Raw genomic sequence first — 22,361 nt, 5'->3', positions numbered from 1 at the left:
ACGCGCTTCAAATCTTTAGAAACTTGGCCGATGTAGTGGTTTTCGACGAAGCTCGGTAGGTTTCTCGTGGAAACCACATTTTCACGAATTAATCGACGGATATTCGTCAGCCGTCCGACGTATCGCGATGATTAGCCCCCTATTACGTCGCCTGCACGGACTGCGTTGAGTAGCTTTTGCGCCTTTTCTAAAAAGAGTGTTAAGCCTGAAAAGGGAAACACCCAGTATGCCAACGATTTGGGCGATGCCACGATGGCGGTATCGCGGGGGCGGGGGAATCTAATAAAGAAAGCGGCATTTCTCCGGCAAAAAGGAAATGGACTGTTTGTTGTCCTCCAGGTCTCAAGCATGCAGACGGAGCAAAAGTTGAAGGAGTCCCATATCATCCTGGAGCGTTGTTTACAAGACGACGCCTGGGTCAACCAGGTCGGTGCATCCCCTCTCGTCGCCAACCCACTCCATTCCCCGAGCGTGCCGCCATTTTGTTGCCTAGTGCGGAGGGATTGCCTTTTCCCGGGCCTCAGATACCGGGGGGGGGGGAGACGGGAGCAGAGCGCGGGATCCCGAGCGAGTACGAGATATAGCTAGAGAAACAATAGGTAGAGACCTTGCCATTTTCCCGCATATATTAAGGCATCGCCATTGATTTGGGACCACCCACGGGACGTCCACGCCCCAACGTTGGGAAGTGGCCTCGACGCAGAAAACCTTTCCCTCCAGATTACTAACTTTACGCGAGACGCAGCGTCGAGGGGCTCGGGCGACGTTGTCTCGCCTCGTCGCAAACTGTTTGAATGTTTCTGGAGGACGGGATTTGGATGGGGCCTCCTCCTGGCAACGGTAATTCTAAGCAACGGCTAAGGTACTCCGAGGCGTAGCTAATTGTGCGACTGTAGGCCGGCCGAAGCCTGCGTTTGCCGACTTCTGGGAAACTCCTCTTGCAAGCGAAACTCCGAGGGAGAGTTCATTGCAGTCGCTCTCCGATTTTTCGGACTTCGCGGGGACTGAAAAAACGTCCGAGTTACGGGGTGTTTGCGCGCGACGTCAATCCGCCATTTTGTTGTTAGTCTGTTTTTCCGAACATATTTACCGATGTAAAGGATTACGTCGCAGCCGGTTGAGGAGATGTCAGCGGTGTCAGTGGTAAGATCCAAGCTTCCGCGCTCTATGCATTTGAGCGGTCATGGAAATCCTCGGAATGCTGAAGTTTGGTACACATGAAATTTCGTCGGGGAATACGCCTTATAGAGAAGTTAGAAAAATCGGCAGATTAAAAAGCTCGCCTTTATTGCGCCTAAGCGGGCTTAAAAAAGCCGTAAATAGTGCCTCGCTTTAGGTTACGCCTGCGCACCTTGTGTCACGTTCGGCCTCCGTTTGCGTTGGGCAACTTTCTCTGAGCTCGAGAATGGCCGCCTCCTTTTCTAGCTTTATGGTCGAGTACTTCCCGCGGTTCTTAGCGACACATTGCGGGGGGGAAGAGCGGATGGGGCAGTGACGTCCAGTCTAGTCTGAATACACGATTCACCGAGACATTATTGAGATGACGAGAGGTGCAAGTCCACGACTGAAATGGCGAATGTGCAAAGCAAAATGGTAACAACATTGATGATAATAATCATGCGCGGGCTAAACAGAGAAAACAAAAAACCGTACAGCGTCACCTAGCAGTAAGGCTTAGCAGTACTCGAGTAGCGCTGCCAAGCAAAGTCGACGCAAGGCCAATCCGTGCGTAGTCGACATAAAATCCAAAATGGCCACTTCTCGGCGGTGTTTCCCACCGATCGGTCGCGACGATTTTGTCCGAAAAATCGAACTTTCGAACTGTCCGAAACATTGGTCTCGAATGTGCGCTGACGTACCTGCCAAGGTGTCTTATATTACCCGAGAGACTCCCAAATTTGAACCAGTTTGTACAGTTGTACAGTTGACAGAAAAATCTCCCGGAAAATGCAAATTCCCCTCTTCAACCCCCTTCCCACGCTTAAAATAGGAGTTTTTGCCGTCTCAACTGACCGCTGCAATGATAGCGAGGCCCAGCTGTATCTCGCTAGCATTAGCAACGCGATATAAATGTAACGAAGTTGTCTACGTGTAAGTTTGTTGCAAATATTTTTAATGCGAAAGCATTCGCCGTCCCATGGAGCGGAGCCGGCGTTGTTTGTTACCACAAAAAGCGGAAGAGAAATTTTCTCGGCGGAACGGCTCTTAAAATGGCTGCAACGTAGTCGGTGCACGGTTCCGAGGAACAGCGCACCGACGGAGCAGCGCCGCCGCAGCAGCTCACACCCGCTGCTCGGCTGGCCCCTGCGGAGGATAGCGGGGCACGCAGCTTGTAGGAATACGCTACGTATACGAATACGTTTGCATTCCTACGCTTATTTAAAGCGCCGCTCCCCCCCCCCCTGCTTAGAAATTCTTCGGGATTTGGTTTCTCCCAACTTTGCAGGTACGCGCTATTTTTATCGGGTAGGTCGCAGTTCCTCCTTTAGGCGCGAAATATCGAACGAGTTGGTGTCCAAAAAGTCGGAACGTAAAATGTGGGAAATATTTCTGAATTATTCCCCGGCATTACGCGCATCCGAATGAACTTCGTACCTGGGAGCTGGCTTTACGGGAACTTTCCCTCGATGGGGCAACGCCGACCGAAACCCGATAGCGCTCCCGGCCCTTGCAGATGTTTGCGGATCTTCAGGGCCTGTGGGAGACGTGCACGCAGCCGAGTTGACTGCCCGGCGACGCCCCCCGCCGCGGGACCCCTTGGCGAGGCCCCTCGCGCCTGTGTACAGTCATTTGAACGTCTTCATGTGAGGCCTGTCAGACAGGGCACTGCATTGGTCACGCATATTCTATTTCTAAGAGTGATTCTACTTGGTTCTGTAGTGAGTAGCCAGGGGATCAATAAAGCGTACCTCTTACCCCCAGCGGGCCCCTCGGTCCACGACCCACTTCATTCCGATTCCGCCCGCTCAGGTCGTCTGGACCAAACGTTGTTTGTCCGGGGAGTGTGCTGGGATTTCTTGCCTCGCAGCCTGGTGACAGGTCTGGCGAGCTTTATGTAATTGCGTGGTTTAGTACGCAAAAGTCTACATAAAAGTGGTGCTATTGTAACGAACATGTTGCCCAGGCGGGTAAACTACATTTCTGTTCCGGTACGTGCGCTTACCCAGAGCGCCCGAAACAAAGGGGCTCGGAAGCACTTTTGTAGCAATGGCGCTTTTCAAGTTGAGTGATTCGAGGAACATAGAAGGGCACTTTAGCGTCTTTTAGAATGCCACCAAACGTGTACGGCGGGAATTCTCAAATGGGACCCTTTGGGTGCCATCGAGTCCTTCTTGGGGTCCCCAAAGACAGTCGGTCGAGCGGTAAAACCGTTTTTAATGGAGACCGGCTGACCCACAAAGCTACCCAACCATATGCACCGAGTGAGAAGGGTCGATTATTCTCCCTTTAGAGCCTCAAAGTTGGTTTGTATCCGTTTACTTTTCCTTGTTTGTTATTGTAATCGTCCCCTACCGTGTCCTCCCTCCCGGTTAATAATGTCTCCATCATTTCTGTTGAGAACGACTGGTATCATTTTGAATCTATATCTCAATCGTTCCCAGTTTGAGGGCCCTTCTACTTTAAAGGCCAATCTACGAAACGTTTTTCCGCAGGGTAGGGAAATCCTCCCCTTGATGGCGGGGGACTCCCTTTGTTGCTGCCTGTTGGGGCTGAAGATTGCAGTAGGGCTGGCAAGGTGGATTTCCCTACCCGACTCAAAACCTTTTTGTAGGTCGGCCTTTAAAGGGGCACTGACGCATCAGAATCATATTTTTTTTTATTATCCGAAACGATTGAAAACGATGCCGGGACATTACCCTCGAAATTTGAAACTTGGGAATTCAGTATTTCTTTATTAAAAAAAAAACAATTTACAAATGCCGAATTTGAAGTTCCCGCGCGATCCGCGCCGGTGCAGTGAGTCAAATTTTGCGGTCTCCGGCGACTCGACTTTCTTTCCGACCTCCGCTCCACCGCGCCGTTGCTACGGCGACCCGAAGCGAGGGGGAGGAGGTGAGGAGGCGGGATAGAAGGGTGCTAGCGCGGGAAAAACCGGTTGCTCCCCGACTGGCCGATAAGCCTCTGCTCGAGCGCCGCCAAGTTTTCAGAGGGAGGATACAAATCCAGGAAGCGACATCACACCGAAATCTGATTTTCGGTATTTCAAAAAGAGGGGCCGTAGTGCGTTCGCAGTTGCGTTAAAAAATATGTTTTACGATTGCCGTTATTAAATGTTATAGAAATGTTACCTACGAAGCTTCTAAATTTCCTGATTTTTGACGTCATCGATCAAAAGAAGCGAGGAGGTGAGCGCGAGAAATATAAACGTCAAAAATAAAAAGGCGCGTGCGCGCGCGGGAAAATTTTTTTTCGCGATGCGTTTTTTTTTTTGCGTGTCTATGACTATAATCTGCATCGTTTTAGACAATAAAAAAATATATGATTTTGATGTGTCAGTGCCCCTTTAGCTTTGAAAACATACTCCAACGATCTCCGGGAACATCAGTCCGAGGACCCGGCAATGTAGGCTGGTTCTTGGAACCCTGGCCAAGTCGTTACTGCGAAAAGTATACATTGCACTGAAACAAGCTGAATGTCGTTATGACTTCTGCCGAAGGGCCGATTTGGGAAAATCATTAACGTTCAGTATAATTGGTTTACTATATGCCTTCGAATAATTAACTTTGAGAGCGCAGCTCTTGGGTGCCCATTTCCGGCTTGAGCGCCGTCATTGCAAGTTACATTATGGGACGTTTCCCATAATGATGTCGCGTCACATGTGACATTACGAGGTTCACGAGTGACGTCACGACGGTCACGAGTGACGAAGACGGAGGAGGAGAAGGCGAGATGCCAGCTACCCATTGTGCAGGCCAGTAATATTGCCATTCATAAATCACGGGGATTGTGGTGTACTCGTTATGCAATTGTAAAATCTTGGTCTGCTGGGCAAGTTGGTAATTGCGATTCGTATTAAAATAGCGTGTCCCGTCTCTTTTTGCGCTCTTTTCGTACGAATGTCGCTATTCGAGTTGCCATCTGCGTGGGTACAGGTCTCTGCTGTACCCATCGATCTCTCCGACACGTCGGATGAAGTTGGGAAACTGTGTGCCGCCAAGGTCGACAACCGCTTGACAGTGTGGAGCTTCCAGATGTGAGAACTAGATTTCTTTTCTCTGGACCAGCGATGAGCGAGAATACCACTATATATATACAGGGTGTTCTTTTTTAAGCTTAACAGATTTGTTTTAAAAAAGCCGTGAAAATTGCACTTATGCCGCTTGTGGAGGTGAGTTATACGGCCACGGGGACATATTATAGGCGGCTAATCGTAACGATCAGTCGGATAATTAATTAATATTCGTTAATTAACTTTTTAATTAATGAAAATAGACTTATGGTTCCAATTGGAAACTTGCTCAGCGTCATCAAAAACCACTAAATCAGTAATTTTCAGAAAGACTTTGAGCGCGTGGGAAGCGTATTAGCGCACTAAAGTTAATACTCGTGGAGCAGGTACAAAGCTAGCGGTTGCGGTAAGGCGTCCGCGCAGTTTTTCCGCCTCTTATCTAGCCCCAGCTTTGTACCTGCTCCACGAGTGGTAACTTTAGTGCGCTACTGCGCTTCTCACGCGCTCAAAGTCTTTCTGAAAATGACTGATTTAGTGGTTTTCGATGACGCTCAGCAAGTTTCTAATAGACCGATCTGACGAGGAGTTGCGCGACGCCACCGCTGCCGCGGTGCATCCTGGTACCTGTAGTTCTCCCCAGTTTTCCGGCCGCGTCGGCGCGCATAGTACGCCCGGCGTTTGGAAATTTTCGAGTTAGCACGAGACTTTTAGCAGGTGTTGACTCACGGTTTTCAATCGGTGGTTTCACATGTTGTATGCCACGGAGCTACAATAACAGCACCAGGTAAAAAGGCCTCGGATATTATGTCTTCCCGCAAGAAAGAAGCATGGCAAAGAAAGGTCGACAGAGCCGGACAGAGCGGCAGGAAAAATAGCGTTTTACGATTTGTTTCGCGATTTGCTTCATAATTTATATGGGTGCTTTCATCTCAAATCATGCAAGAAAAAATGTTGGGTCTTCAAAAAATTCTCGAAAAAATATATGTTGTGGGCTAATTCTTCATTAGAACGAAATGGGAAGCGTTTTTGAAGAAAAAAATGTTGTTCTCGAGTTATTATATTTCATTTGGCCGAAAGCGGATTCTGAGATTTTGCCGATTGTCAGAGGTCGCATATTTGAGATTCCCTCTACGCTCATATATGAGCCGCACAGTTATCAAACTTTTTTTACTTGTTTTACACTTTAGGTACAATTTTTTAATTACAATTGAAAAAAATAGTTTTTAATATTTCGTAAAATAAAAATGGTCAAACCTAGTCCCTTTGACAAATATTTGCCGAACTTGAGTGATTATAACTTTTGTTTTGTTCAACGTTTTGGCATAAAAAGCACATAAATTGAAAGCTTAAGACATTTACTCTTTCAGAAAAATATAATCGGTATTGTCAATCAGGTGTAATACAGTGAAACAAACCTCTGAAGAAAAAAGGAATCGCGACTAGCCCGTCATCAGCTTCGCCCGGTTTTCAAGCGCATCAAGTACAAGTTTCACCCGCCATCGACGACAGCGCTTTTTGGCCTTGCTTCGGCGAGGTGACAGTTTCGGCGCCTATCTTCGCTGATTTGCTCCGCTCATCGACAGTGGCAGAACCACCATCGTCATCGAACGTTCCGCTAACCTTAAAAGCGGGAGCATCTTCCGTCTCGCTCTGTGGGCTTGGTGGCAGCGTCAGGATGCAGGCCATTTACGAGCCACTTCTTTTCGCCACGCAGGTGCGTAACTCTCGCTGTCTTTTTTCGAAAAAAAAAAACTAGCAATGTTTGCCTGATGCAGCTACCGAGCCCACTATGCTGTTTGAACCTTTTTTGTGAGTGTATTGATGTGGTAGGCTCTCTCCTGTTATTATCCGGCGATGTCGAGGTAAACCCCGGACCTGACCCTGATACCGCAACTACTCGCAGTAAACAGTCGAAACAGATGGCTCTTACTAGTACGCAATCACAGGCCTCACTGGACGTCATCGCACTTTTAACAAAACTAAGCGAAGGGCAGGACTCACTTTTACGTGAAATGCAGGCCATAAAAAAGAAAGTATTGTCTACTGAGCAATCTCTTTCTAACCTTTCCGAACGAATAAGTGGTCTAGAAAAGGAATGTTCTTCCTTCTCTTCAATTCCAACTGAGGTCCAGACCATACAGTCTAACATGTTTTCAATGAGTAACAAAATTGCCTGCCTGGAAGCGCGTATTGACGACGCGGAAAACAGGTCTCGCCGTAACAATTTAATTTTTTACGGCTTGCGGGACGTCGCTGGTGAATCTTGGCAAGATTCTGAAAAGCTGATAATTGATACATGTTCAACTCGTCTTGCAATTGACCTGGAGCCACCGAGTATCGAGCGCGCCCACCGGATTGGCCGTTTTTCTTCCGAAAAAAAACAGACCGATAGTTATGAAGTTTGCGTCAAGTAAATCCAAAGAATCTGTATTTTCTAAAGCGCGGCTTTTCGAGGGAACGCAGATAAGTGTAGGGGAGGATTTTTCGCCAGCCGTTCGTACAGCCCGTAATCACCTTCTTGCTTTTGCACGCTCAAAATCACGCGCCTTTAGTTTGCGTTTTAATAAACTTTTTATTCGAGATAAGCGGTATTTTTATGATAGTTCTGTTGCCGAGGTAAAAGAATGTTCCCCATAACTAGTCCCCCGACCACCCGTTGACTTGATGGCCAAAAGTGTATCGCCAAAAAGCGAGAAAACATCGTTTTTGTTCACTAATATTCGAAGTGTCATTCCGAAACGTGACGAGATTTCTGCACTCATATCCACAACTAACTGCGACTTCGTCATCTTAACCGAGACATGGTTATCATCAGCTGTCGATGATAGCGAAGTATTTTTTTTTATGAATAACTTTACTTTATTTCGCGCCGACAGAAGTGATAGGCGAGGTGGCGGTGTCCTAATCGCTGCCATAATTTAAAATGTTCTCTGATTAACGTGGCCTCTTCGCTCGAAATGTTGTGGATTTGTTGCCGCGTTTTCTCGTCCCCTGTTTTGATTGGAGTATGTTATCGCCCACCGGGAAATGACCCATCATTCGTACCCATTCTTAACGACCACATTGTTTTGTTGAAGCGTAAATATTGTAACGCCAAAATGTTTTTATTTGGCGATTTCAACTTTCCTGGTATTAATTGGTCTACTGGATTACAGACTAATGCAGTCGAGCGTGATTTTTATGATATGCGTCTTAACTTAACCCTTTCTCAAGTAATAAAAGATGCAACGCGTGTGTCCTCCCAATCATCCACTATACTAGACTTAGTACTTATAACTGCTCCTGAAACGTTGGATAGTATATTCCACCTTCCCGGTATTAGCGATCATCAAGTAATACTGGCTAACATCAAGCTCTCATTTAAAAAGAGTCCTACTCAGCAAAAACTAATAACACTTTATGACGAGGGAAATTATGAAGCTATTAACACTGAACTACAAAATTTTTACGATGCCTACGAGGTCGGTTTTCCAACGGGATGTTAATGATAATTGGCTTTTATTTAAGGATGCTATGCGGGATCTCATTAATTTATATATACCAACGCGTCTAATTAAGTCAAATCCGCAGGCACCATGGTTTAACTCGTCACTAAAGCGTCTTAATAATAAAAAGAAAAGGTTATTTAGGTCGGCAAGTAGATATAACACCCCCGTTGCGTGGAATAAATACAACTCTGCCGATGAAGCATACAGGTCTGCTTTAGAATCCACCAAACTATCATTTTATTACCAACGTCTGCCAGATATGCTAATAAACACCCCAAAACAGTTCTGGAAAGTTATCAATCCATCTCCAACAACATTAATTTCTTTAATTGACGAGGATGGAATAAGCATCGATGTTGAAAACTGTGCTAATATTCTTAATGAAGCGTTCAATTTGGTTTTTACAAAAGAAATTGTTGGTAATCATCCTGTAACTTCTGCCTATAACTTTCCACTTCTGTCAGCCGTCGAGTTCGATGAAGAAGGCATCTACCATATAATCAAGAATCTGAAATTATCATCTTCAGCTGGTGTCGATGAGCCTAATTCAAAAGTTCTTAAAAACACAAATACTCTTACTAGTAAAATATTAACCCTTATTTTCACCCAGTCACTAACTACTGGCTGTATTCCTGACGATTGGAAAGTGGGGAAGATCGTTCCTATCTCAAAAAAAGGCAACAAGTTCTCTCCTTTGAATTATAGGCCCATCTCGTTAACATGCATACCCTGTAAAATCATGGAACATGTAATCTTCTCAAAGCTGGTATCTTTTCTTGAAATGAATAAGTTCTTTTATCCTTATCAACATGGTTTTCGGAAAGGGTTTTCATGCGAGTCGCAACTTTCCGCTTTCATTCATAATCTACATTGTAATCTTGACAATAACATACAAACTGACGCAGTTTTTCTGGATTTTTCCAAGGCCTTCGATAGGGTTCCCCATAACCGACTGATGCTTTCCCAGCTTAACTTAGATGCTAACGTCATTTAACTGCTTCCTTACCGGTAGAACCCAGTTTGTACTCGCTAACAACCACTCTTCTTATCTTTCTCCCGTCACGTCTGGAGTACCTCAGGGGTCTGTTTTAGGTCCTCTTTTGTTTTTAATATATATTAATGACCTTCCAATATCAGTAGCTTCTAACATTCGTCTTTTTGCCGATGATTGCGTAATATATCGTAGCATTATTTCTCCCGCCGATAATATTATCTTGCAGAACGACCTAATAACCATCGAAAAGTGGTGCACAGACTGGCAAATGTCACTCAGCGCTGATAAATGCATGCTCCTTTCTTTCCACCGCCGCACTAACCCAATATGTCATTTGTGTATCGCTTAAATAGTTTCGCCCTAACATCCTGCACATCGTATAAGTACCTTGGTGTATATCTCACCCCAAACCTCTCATGGGCAACTCATATTGAGCATCTAATTAAATCTACTAACCGCTCTTTAGGTTTCCTCAAGCGTAACTTAAAGTCAGCCCCACATCACCTCAAACTTCTCACCTTTAAAACACTTGTTCGCCCTAAATTAGAATTTGCTTCATCTGTGTGGGACCCTCATTAGTCATATCTCTCTTCCGACGTCGAAGCGATTCAAAATCGCGCAGTCAGGTTCATTCATTCAAATTATTCGTATAACACTAGTGTCACAGCGTTGAAGAAACAAGATAACTTACAAGATCTCAGCATACGCCGCAAAATAACCCGTCTTCTGCTCTTTCATAAACTATTTAATGACGCTACTAAGTGTGAGTCATACATTCAAGTAGCTGCTGAACGCCATCTCCGCAATTACCATCCTCACCAAGTCATACCTGCAAAATTTAAAACAACTACTTTCACGAATTCATTTTTTGTCAAAACTGCTAACGACTGGAACGATCTTCCCCGTGAAATCACTTCACTTGCTGACCCATTGAAATTTAAAACAGCTCTCCTCTCATTTTTCTAACTTGTGCATATGTTTATGTTGTCCATACAGCCAGGATTGCTATCATCAGTATACCAGTCTAACTAAACACCAGTATCATATTTAGAATTTTTCTACCATTTATCTAGCATTTTTTTAACCTTTCATTATTTTTTGTGTGCGTTTACTGTTTAATTTTTATTTGTATTGTATAATTTGCAAGTCCTTATTTGAGTGTCTATTTGTTACACTGTTTATTTTGTATTATCTACTTGCATTTGTTTATTACACGACCACCATGCCCACCCCTTATGTAATACCCCGCAAGGGGTCCTTAAGGTATGGAAATAAATAAATAAATAAATAAATATTCAGTCAATTTTCTCAAAAAAACCCTTTTTTTTAATTTTTTGTACGGGAACCTTTTAACATAGTTTTGAAACGTTGATAAAAATCAGAGTGGGTATTTGGTTTTTTGATGTAACGCCATGCGTTTAAAAACATAATATTTTCCACTCTGCTATGCTTGACAATCTGGAACGTTACTGATTGTTTTACACGGCTATATATTATTTGATGACATCTGACCTATTGTATTTACGTCTTCGTAGCAGAAAGGACACGTAAGCAGTGTGTTGTGTCTATGTGTGTCACGCAGAACATAACTTACGCGTCCTGCGTGTTTCGGCAACCTTATTCTGCACGTCTCCAAATATCTAGACAAAAAAAAAAAAAAGCATTTCCAAGCTATCTTCATATTTCACCTCGTTATAAGCATCACTATTTAAGTAGTAGTAATCTAATTGGATTGTTTTTAAGTAGTGAGGTTTCATGTTGATTATGAGAATTCGAGTGATGATTATGTTTGCGATTACATGACACCAAAAGAGTCTGCATTTTCAGGAAGAGAAACGGCTTAAAGCCTTCACACACATGCATCCTATCCTAAACGGATTCGCGTGCGTCTATGGGCTCCTTGCACTGACGTCACATCGCATACTTTTAAACACCAAGTAAAAGGAGGGGAGGGAAGCTGCCTTTGTAAGAATTTTGAGTGACAGGTTAATCTTCTATGATCTTCTGGGAGGAGAATAGCGACGCCTGTGTTTATCCGCGATGCAAAAAGGAGAATCCTGATAAGAGGGGAGCTCCTTCTTCCACTTTTCTCTGGAGGGCATCGGCCTAAGCCGATGCCCTCCGGATGGATGGATGGATGGATGTTAATGGCTATTCCCTTTGTAACGGGCGGTAGCTTGCGCCACCTAGCCTAAGTCTAAAAAGACAAAAACGTGATTCCTCCCGCCCTTTTCAGACCAATTTTTCTCCCCCTATCACCAGGCAGTGTGGGATATCACCAGGATGACCTTCGGGGGATCGGGCAAAAAAACTAAAAAAACATCACCCCCTGCCTCTTCCCCCCGGCGAGGGAGTCGCCAATTTTCCTCTGGTCAAACCTTTTCGGCGTTACCCCAGCACCGGACCCACTGGGAGACAGGGTTGAGACTTTGGGCCGGAGCCACGCGGGAGGGAGTCCCAATTTTCCTCTGTCCCGCCTGTTCCCAGCTGTGCTAGTTAGTTGTCCATCATTTAATTTTCCCTAGATAATTTCCACCAATCTTCTAATCGTCTCTTTGTCACTGTAATCTTTTTCTCTACCATCCCTCCATCGTCGCCAGTGAAACCCAGGGCCCCTCCAGCATGGAGAATAGAAGGGTAGGAGAGGGCATGACGTCAGCCGCGTAGCCTCCACAAGGCATGCTCCCTTGACGCCTCGCCTCTTTCGCATTTTCCTCCTTACACTCACCACATCACGCGACCGTAGCTAGCCTTCGTCTAGCTATGGTGTACTAGAACACACCACAGCCTAGCCTTTGATGTCATAAAACCTACCGGACGGAGCGCGCAAGCCTGCAAGGAATCCTCCTACAATCAACCATCCGTCTCGCACGTGACATGTCACGCGCACCAATCGCCAGAGAGATCTGCGGTCACGCTGGGCACAAAATCGTTTAAACTTTTTATGACTAGGCTTCACCAATATTGCAACGTGCCCCCTCCTAGTACTTCTAACCTCCTTGCCCTCCAGAGACTTTGTGGACAATGTGGCCAGACCTTGATACCAGCATGTCTAACTATGGAGAATTTTTTTCATGCAAAGAGTTATTTTAATTTTGTGAACAGCTGCAATTAAAAGAAACTAATTCTAATCACTGAAGAAATCGATAACTTAATTTTTTGTACTGTATTGACTCCGTAAGTGTGACGTCATGGGTCCAAACAAACCGTTGCTAGGGTCGTTGTTATGGACAAATACATGTGGCTAGGTTTCGCTACGGAAACCGGACCGTTCAAAAATCGGGAGTAAGATTTAAACTTCTAAAAATCACAGATATAGAAAGCTTGAATGCCATATATGTTTCGACAGAAGTGTGCCGGTAACCTCTTGTTTCTGAAATATTTACGACTGCAACTTCCGGTCCTCAAGATGCCTGCAGCAGACGACGAATGCAAGAATGCCGCCTGCCACACGCCCGCCGACCAAGCCGACGCCGGCGTCTGAATCGGGTGAATAAAGATGATATTCTGATATTGCATTTGGTTGAAATATAATGAGTTTCAGACACCTATAAGAATTCATAGTGGGGTGCTATGGAAAATATGGTTTATCGAAAGTCCGGGCGTCGATCAGTGGCGTCGATCGAGATGATCGTCTGCTAAAAGATCGCACCCGTGGGAAAAGCACTTCAGCAGGTGATCGGTAGAGATCACTGACCTCTATTGTACTAGGCTGGATCGCGGATCGGGAGCCTGTCGGTGTCGCCACCGCCGGCCATTGCTTGACACCAGGCAATACACGCAAGTCTATGGGAGAAACGCAGAAAAGTAAGCATATTGAAGCGTGCACGGTGTGCTGGGAGGCGAGTATTTTATGGTGCGCTGCGATCCTTATGTCGGGAGTTTGGAGATCGAATCGGTATTTGTCAAACGTTCGAACGCCGATTAAAAAAGTACCGGAGCACCTATGGCTGAGCTGGCAAGCTTGCTCTCGTAATGGAGTAAACAAAGAAAGTTGCCGTCAATAGGACCGTCCTCGGGGAAGCCCAGAAGTTGATGAATGTCAAAGAAGTACCATCTCGACAGTAGCTCTCCGGGAGTGAGCGAATTCCGCGTAGCAAATCCTTCGAGCTTGTCTGCTAAACCCAACTCACCGACTCCGCGGTACCTCTAGGTAACTCTCGCCTCATTGAGCTGCTGTACAGCGGAGTCACTCTCGACCAGAAAATATTTATTTATAAGAACTGCGAGGGCTGTCAGTTTTAATGTTTGTGCGCAAGCTGTTTGACGGGCTTATCGAAAAGCATCCAACAGGTTTCAGTGCCGACAACAGCTTAGAAACGGGGGAAACGGCAGTTTTTCTCGTTCTTCCCATAGAGTCCCATGCATTGGCTGGTGTCAATCAATGGCCGCCGGTGGCGACACTCGGCCCCAGCTGCCGAGGCCGCGGTCCGCGATCCAGCCTACTGCAATAGAGATCAGTGGTAGAGATGCAAGCTACCACCATTTTCCACAGGAGTGCCGCCATCTTGAATTGTCGTCACTTCCAGTATGGGCGACGACAAAATAGTAAAACGTTTCAACCTGTAACTAGTAAAAAAATAAAGGGGAGCCAAAACTAAAATGTGCGACGGTTAGGCTTATATCCTAAATGTCTTCTATTGGCGTGGTGACGGCAAAGTAATGTTTTCGCCCATACTGGAAGTGACGACAATTCAAGATGGCGGCGCCCTTGTGGAAAAGGTCTTATAGACCTTTTCCACAAGGTACCATCCATCCATCCATCCAAATTTTGTTTGCGGACTCGCGCTATCAGAGGGTGCTTCGCACCTGGTTGTTTGTAACCATCGCGTGGAGAAAGATTTTTGCAGTTTCTTCAGATTTCCGCAAAACCCCAAAACGCGAAAAAACTGGATAAAAAACTAGGTGAGTTTATTACAGATTGTACTCTCATCGCGGGTTCGATGGAAATTTACGATAAGGAAAGAGGAACATTTAAGACAAATATACATTAAATGTTCCTCTTTCCTTATCGTAAATTAATAACCAACACGCTCAACCATCTACATTGATGGAGCACCGAAAGAGCACATCCACTTAATTTAATGTATACAAAAAAAAACGCAATTGCGATAGACATGCAATATTTTAATAACCTGACAACCTCAATATTAATAATAACAAACGACTTACCTCGACGGTGTACGATTTGTTTTTCATGCTGGCCTGCACTACGCCGGTAGTGCACTTCAGGTCGTCGTCGTAAATGATTTGCATGACGCGGGTTGATTTTACGGAATTTTCGCCCCTCTAAACAAAACTAAGTTCTTCACAGAAAAAAATAAAAAAAACGCACATTGCGGAGGCTTTTGCGGCCTTGGCGATGCACTTGCATGCAGCAAATCTATCGTGTCGTCTGCTACCGAAGCAGAAATGGCTTTCATCGTTGCAATTAGCGGCGAGATGTTTCGGTGGCGCCCTCCTATGGTTCCCCCTTGTGACGTCATTACCTTGCCATCCTCGTCGCCACTGTCACGATCTTTCTCGAACGTGGACGAAGGGGGCCGAAGCACCCGCCGAGGAGAGACGACACGCAGCCTGGTTGTGAGGGTGGACGATGTCTGGCCGGAGCGCGTGCGCTCAACGGCGTTTATTGGTGCGGTGAACAATGTTGCCCGCCGAGCCTGGCGGCCACAGACGGGCGGACTGGAGGGGGGCGCCACTAACTTGTCACACGAACAACAAGTTCGATGGTGTTTGTAAATAGCATGGTGGAAGCCTGAAATCATTGCGCTCTCAAAGCAACACTGCCAACACCGTCGAAATTAAAGTTCTTTCATTCCTCTTATTTCCGTCGATGGTATAGCCTATCCGACGTCATAGTCAGCTTTTGGGCCAATCGTGGAACATAGAGTTATTACAATAAACGCTAGAGGCTCAGCTGGCGCTAGTGTGCTGTTGCATTTTGAAGCAGACAGCAAGCAGTCAGAAATTGACTTCCGGTAATGCATTTCTATGGGAAAAAGCGAGTGCATTTTCTCTCTTCGCTCGATTATAAGAGCAAATATAACGAATAATGTGTACGTACTAGGCACATTGGAACATTTCTCAGTCACGCAGACGAAATAATTGGTCAGTTACAGCGTTTTATTTGAAATTCGCGGCATTAAAAACGGTGTTAAAACCAGTTCGTACGTGTATTTATGTGCACTGTCGGACACTGTTAGCGCGAATACGGCGTCGACGCTTTCCAGCATGGGGGATATACGTGCCAAACGAACGTACGACATGTGGAAAACCAAGAGAGACGGCAAAAAGTACGCAGTAACACTGGTAAGTAACTCCTTGTGCTTGCAGGCGATCAAAGTAAGTTGAAAGTCACGTAATATAGTCCGGTTTGCAATAAATAAGTACCGCGCTTTATTCTTTCTGCTAATAAATATGCACGAAGATGCTTGTTCTGTGTTCAAATCATCACACGCACGCTCCAAATGTTTGCAAATAGGGGGAAGCCGGAGGACAGGTGCGCGATAAAAACAGCCCGACATAGGAAATAATAAGAAACACACCTTTCGTAGCCCACGTATTTTATTCTTTACGTATCGAACGTTTTTTTTTTTTTTTTTTAACCACTCGTAAAGATGCACGACGGGGTCATTTTTAAATAGTGAGAGGACGGGCATATTAGCAATATATAAGCACCACCGGAATGCTGGCGAACTTTGAACACACTCTACATTCCTTTCGATCGTTATTTTGCTTAGAATCGTCGCTCGTTTCTACATACCTGCGTTTGGGCCTGATATATAGCGAAGTTTAGCATCGTTCAGTGGTAAAGGAAAAATGCTGTAACTAAAGCAATTACACTTTCACAGTATTAATAAAGGTACATACTACCCGGTACAACCGAAATAACAAAAGTTATTCATGTTATCTTCTGGCGACGAGACAAAATTCCTGCGCGTTTTCCCATAGGAATACACAGGAAGACTGGAAAAGTAGACTGCATGCTGTCTGCTTCAATTTGCAACCGGAAGTCCCATAGACACTAGCGCCAGCTGATCCTCTAGCGTTTATTGTAATAGCTCTATGTCGTGGAAGGCAGATGAGCCCCTCTAGAGTTCCTGTATAGGCCTACCATAGGTAGCTATACACGTTTGCAAGTCCGGCTTCAGGGCGCTGCCATCTTGCCTGTCTGGGGTGCGCTTGGACCAGTCATAATCCGATTACGAAGCCTTGCTAAGGCGTCGTAATCGGATTATGGCCGCTCCCGAGAGCGCACCCCACTGAGGAAGATGGCGGCGCCCTGAGACCGGACTTGCAAACGTGTATACACGTTTGCAAGTCCGGCTTCAGGGCGCTGCCATCTTGCCTGTCTGGGGTGCGCTTGGACCAGCCATAATCCGATTACGAAGCCTTGCTAAGGCGTCGTAATCGGATTATGGCCGCTCCCGAGAGCGCACCCCACTGAGGAAGATGGCGGCGCCCTGAGACCGGACTTGCAAACATAACCTCCTTGCTTGCAAACGTGTATACAGGAACTCTAAGCCCCTCTATACGGGGGCGCCATCTATCCCCGTGCGAGCGAAGCGCGCTCGGTGCGCCGAACATAATGTGACCACCGCGCGAAACAGAGAGTCATCACCTAAATGTATTTCTTCCACCGTGGGCGGAGCCGAACGGATCGTCGTGTCGCATGCAAGGTCGGAAGCGTGTGTCTCAAACTGTCGCGTGCAGCAGTTCGGAGCGGCGTTCGGACTGTCGGATCGGAAAAAATGTCCCCGGAAAGAAAAGTCTCCGGACAAAAAGGCCCCGGGTGGAAAGTAGGAAAAAATGTCCCCAAAGTATTTTCTATCTCGTGGTTTCGCTGATCCTCATGGCCTTCGGACGGTCCGGTCATATGCCCTTGGGGAAAAAAAGGCGCCGTGTGGCAAGTAGGATAAAACGGCCCCAACAAATAAGGAAATATACGATTCCGCGAGGTACACATCGCGACACTGTTAGTGCGAACACAACATCGGCGTATTTTCACATTTTACTTAGAATATTAGTGGAAACAAAAAGAAAAAAAACGTTTGCATTATATTTCCGAATAAGCACTCTCAGTACCTATAATAACTTTGATGACAATTAACCTTTCGTATCTATGAGAAAGGCACGAGACACATGTGCAAAACATCCATCCGATCCGACGCCCGATCCGGCGGCAATACGACTGTCGGAAGCGTCCAGTGCTGCCGATACCAACGTTACTGCCCATACATCAAATGCGGTCCCGAAGTGGCAACAAATGACGTCACAGAAGCCGGACTGTCATGCCTATCGCGATCCTGGCGGTTGGCCGTAGAAATGCTGGCGAAAAGCACGAGCGAACGCGAGTGTCGCTGTCGTCACGGCGTCCCAGGCGTCCCAAATTCCGGCTGCTGTAGCTTCCGTGGACTGCCACAGTGAAGAGCGACCTGCAGCAGGACAGGCGTCTGCCATATATGCCACAACTCTTGAGACGCCGCCAGGATCGCGACCAGCGACAACATGACACTTGTATGACGTCATCAGGCGAAAATCGAGGGATCACTTTTTTTGGGGGCGGTAAACACACCAGTCGGAGACGCGTTCCAGGCACCATAGTACTGGGTCTGGCGGAACGAACAAGAAATCGGGACTGACCTAGGCGACGAGAAGCCGGACGCGTGAAAAATGGCCCCAGGAAAGAATGCACGCGCTAGCGAGAACGAGCTCCTAATTTCGCTCGTCCGAGCTGAACCGTCAATCTATGACCAGAGATCGTTCCGTTGGAGCGCTTGGGTCTCATGGGCGGAACCGAACGGATCGTCGTGTCGCATACAAGGTCGAAAGCGTGTGCATCATATAGCCCCTTCCCCTGGCAAATTACCAGTTCTGACGAATGGTACTTACCTGAAGTTAGAGCGGGAATTATACGAAGCCTATGGAAGCACTTACTATCAAGTTCACAACTGCTTTCCCTTCTATACCGGAACTGACGTCAACGTTTCAAAGCTATTTTGAAAATAAAAAATAGGTGGCGCCCTAGGCGCTCCCCCTTAGGGAAGTATTCTCCCCTTCCGTCTTCATCTTTCCGAGTTAATGGTTACAGCACAGCTTGCGGCTGCATTGAGATGGTGGGGCCCCCACAAGAAAGATAGAGTATAGGCACTTGTGCACTCAGAACACTTTTATTTCCTGTTCTGGTGATGGCACCTGGTTGGAGCTCTCACGCTATGCGTTACCTCTGGTGCCATGTTGAACCACCTCGACCTGCGACAGGGAAGAGAATGTGATAATTTACCCCGAAAATGGGCAGGGATGTGGTGGGAGTGTGAACTTGATAGTAAGTGCTTCCATAGGCTTCGTATAATTCCCGCTCTAACTTCAGGTAAGTACCATTCGTCAGAACTGGTAATTATACTTCAGCCTCTGTCGCACTTACTATCAAGTTCACAACTGCTTGTTCAAAGCTTTCGCATGTGTTCTCAGCACCTGGGTTCCAAAGTGAGCCCGGGTATCTGATTGCCGTCGGTAAAAGCGGTTAAATGTCGCCTCGGAGGACCAGTCGGCTGCTGCTAAGATGTCGGCAAGTGGTACTCCGACCTCCACAGCTTTGGAGGTGGCCGCTCCTCGCGTTGAGTGCGCTTTGAAAACCGACGTGTCAATGCCCGCAAGCGTTAGTGTGTGTTTTATCCAGTGAGCTACTGTGTCCCGTGCTGCTGGGCGGAAAGGCTTCTGCGTAGTGAGCAGAAGCTGCGTGTGGGCGCCTCGGAGTCCTGCAGTTCGTTCGAGGTACACCTGCAAGCATTCCACTGGACACAATTCCCGAACCTCTTCGAATGCTGGGAAGAAGAGGGTGGGAAGGGGTTTAGATGCCCCAGAAGTCTTTCTGAGGCCACTGAGCCCAAGCTCCCAACCCGCGGATTGTTTACGGATGTGGCATGTTGAAAGCAGGCACAAGTCTGACGTCCTGCCTGCTGAGGCAAGGGCTAATAGCATAGCTAGCTTGCTAGTGAGCATCTTGAGGCTAAGATCCTTGTTAGGACCCCACGACTGCAGGAGGGTTGTCACCGTTTCAACCCTCCAAGTTGTGGGGTATCGGGGTTTGGGGGGGTTAGAATTAAACACTCCCTTCATAAGGCGCACAACTGATGGGTGTTCCCCTAGAGGGCAACCGTCAAAGTTATGCAAGATCTGAGACAAGGCAGAACGGTAACACCCTATAGTGCGATACGCCAGGCCCTCCTTAAAGAGGCTAGCGAGGAAGTTGAGCACCTGTGTTAGAGTGGGAGAAAAGGGATCAACAGTCCTTGAATGGCACCAGCGTTCCCACCTGCGCCAGCAAGAGGTGTAGGTGAGCTGTGTTCCCCGCCTCCATGATGCCTCAATGAGGTGTGCAGCCTGCTCCGAAAGTTGGCTTTGAGTTTGCTGGAGTTGGTCAGTCTCCATGCTGCTAGTGTCAGGCTTCCCGTGCTGAGCATTGGATGTACCTGCCCGTCGTGGCTGCGCAGTAGGTTGTGTGATTGGGGAAGAAGACGCGGTTCCTCGTATGAGTGGTGCAGCAGCGAGGCATACCATGGCTGAGATGGCCAAACTAAAGCTACTAGAATGAGCGGACTGTTGGAGCTCTGCAACTTGGCAATGCATCTGCTCACAAGGCTGAACGGTGGGAAGGCATAGAGGCCCTGACCCGTCCAGTCCTGGCTGAGAGCATCCACTGCTGCCGCCTGAGGATCCGGCTTCCAGCTGTAGTAGTGCCTCACCTGGTGGTTGGAGAAGTCTGCAAAAAGGTCCGTGTGCACGGGGCCCCACAGACAGTTGATCCTGCTGAATGTGAACGGGCACAGCTTCCAACTGCTGGCATCCATCACTCTCCTGGATGCTTGGTCTGCATCCGTGTTCATGTGCCCCGGAATATGTTGCGCCCTGACTGATATTCCCCTCGCCCAACACCACGACCATAGCTCGTGGGCTACCCTGGTGAGTTGTGGAGAGCAGGTGCTGCCCCTCCTGTTGATGGCCGCTACTGCTGCTGTGTTGTCTAGCTCGAGGAGGATGGAGCCCCGAGACACATTCTTTGCCAGCGCCTGAAGGGCCAGGAAGGCTGCCATCAGCTCCAGGGCATTGATGTGCCAAGTGGATTGGAGTGGTGTCCAGTGATGCCCGATCGTCCACCCCTCCGAGCATGCTCCCCACCCCTTCAACGAGCTGTCCGACTGTATTGTCTGTACTACTGGGGGTGTCTTGATCTGGCCCCTTGGGGTCTTCCTCAGTGCTCGGATCCACCACGCTAAGTCCTGCCGCGTGTCCCTGGATAGTGTAAGAGTGGTCGTGTATGTACCTCTCTGTAGGGCCCGTCTCAAATCTGTTTGAAGGTTCCTGATATAAAAGGAACCCTCCGGCAGTACCATTAGGCATGCATTCAGTTGTCCCGCCAAGCTTGCGACTTGGCGGGCCGAGATCACCGGTTGCTCTAGCCTCTGCTGTAGGTGGTCTAACAGGTTGGCGAGTTTCTCTCCAGGGAGCTCGAGCGTCAATCGTCTCGAGTCTATCGATAGTCCCAGAAACAACAAGTCCTGGGCTGGTGTCAGTACCGACTTCTCCAAGTTTACGGCAAAACCCAGGTTTTGTAGGAGGTTCACGATTAGATGTCCCTGGTTTGCGAGTATAGCCCCTTCCCCTGGCAAATGCCGAGCGCTCCGCGCTTGTCGAGTGGTTGACCTCCGTGAGAGATCGGTCACGTGATTTATCCCAGTGGCACGCGCTGCGAAGCAAACCGAGCGCTCCCAGCGCCACCGCTTCCAGAGCGTCTGCTCTCGCTTTTGAACAGTTGCGGCTTCCATTGCTATCTTGCTGAAAGCATGAAGTTCTGATCGGAACTTTATGCTTTGACAAAAAAAAATTTGTTCTTTACTACTTGATTAACGGTGACCTCGACGTTAAGACACAATTAATTTTTCTTACAGTCATATATATAAGCCCGATGAAGACAACTAGAAGGATGATATAAAGCAATACCAAACACGTATGGCGTAAAGCGATCGTCATTTCCGAAGGCAACTTCCATCTGCGGAGTATTTGGCGTGTTGTCTTCTAATTATTCCAATTACATTACAGAGACCACAAAACGAACAAACGACATACCTAGCTCTTCATCCAATTAGGCGCGCACAACGCCTTCGACGTAACGCGATATCTTGGGCCTCTTCGCTGGCCAGCCAAACGACTCGGTAAACACTTCGCCGAGAACGGCTGCCTCGTCGTCACTCGAGCTGGAGCTAAGCTGGTATCTTCGTCGCTGTCACTGCGTTTTATTAGACCTCCTGAAATTAACTCCAACGATGTCATCGCCGCAGTATGCTCGGGCGAGTCGGTCATGACGAGGGGAACGAAAACAAGCACACCAAGGGAGCCCACCCAGCGATCGAAACAAGCCGCGAAACTCCTTCACTCCCCCGCGGGAATGTCGATAACGAAACGGAAACGTTGCGAGATCGAACTCGTCCGAAAAAGGCTACTACTCCGGTCAGCTCGACGCGCTCCGCCACTTTTCCACGGAGCGGTTGGAGCCGCCCACAAGCGGCACACGAGTTAGTGTGTATGATCTCTATGGCACACGGAGCGATTGCTCTCATCTCGCGAGGGAAACAAGAATCCGCTCGGCGAGCGCTCGCTATTTCGCTATACTGTTACGTGCGGCAGTTCGGAGCGGTGTTCGAACTGT

At 47.4% G+C, this 22,361-nt stretch overlaps 2 protein-coding genes across 2 annotated transcripts in view; one reads left to right on the top strand and one right to left on the bottom strand.

Moving 5' to 3' along the window:
• The window catches only part of LOC8027358 (proline-rich protein 12), a 30,990-nt gene extending 28,069 nt beyond the window's left edge, over window positions 1-2,921 (top strand). The window contains exons 11-12 of the mRNA XM_002407903.5: window positions 340-426; window positions 2,675-2,921. Of these exons, the coding sequence (XP_002407947.4) occupies window positions 340-426; window positions 2,675-2,725 (138 nt within the window). The 3' untranslated portion in view covers window positions 2,726-2,921. The remainder of the gene's footprint in view (window positions 1-339; window positions 427-2,674) is intronic.
• A 15,813-nt stretch (window positions 2,922-18,734) lies between these two features.
• LOC115309160 lies at window positions 18,735-20,215 on the bottom strand. The gene has a single exon (XM_029967354.4). It carries the CDS (start codon window positions 20,213-20,215, stop codon window positions 19,088-19,090), a length of 1,128 nt encoding a protein of 375 aa, XP_029823214.3. The 3' UTR covers window positions 18,735-19,087.
• Between the last annotated feature and the right edge of the window lie 2,146 nt (window positions 20,216-22,361).

The sequence above is a fragment of the Ixodes scapularis genome, unplaced genomic scaffold (assembly GCF_016920785.2).
Source record: "Ixodes scapularis isolate PalLabHiFi unplaced genomic scaffold, ASM1692078v2 PGA_scaffold7__128_contigs__length_106722199, whole genome shotgun sequence".
Classification (NCBI taxonomy): Eukaryota; Metazoa; Arthropoda; class Arachnida; order Ixodida; family Ixodidae; genus Ixodes; species Ixodes scapularis.
The sequence above is the reverse complement of the archived record's forward strand: the minus strand, read 5'-3'. Positions and strand labels throughout refer to the sequence as shown.

What these genes read in the sequence shown, in the direction of transcription:
- LOC115309160 (XM_029967354.4), bottom strand. Translation starts at nt 20,215, where the DNA reads ATGGTATGCCTCGCTGCTGCACCACTCATACGAGGAACCGCGTCTTCT.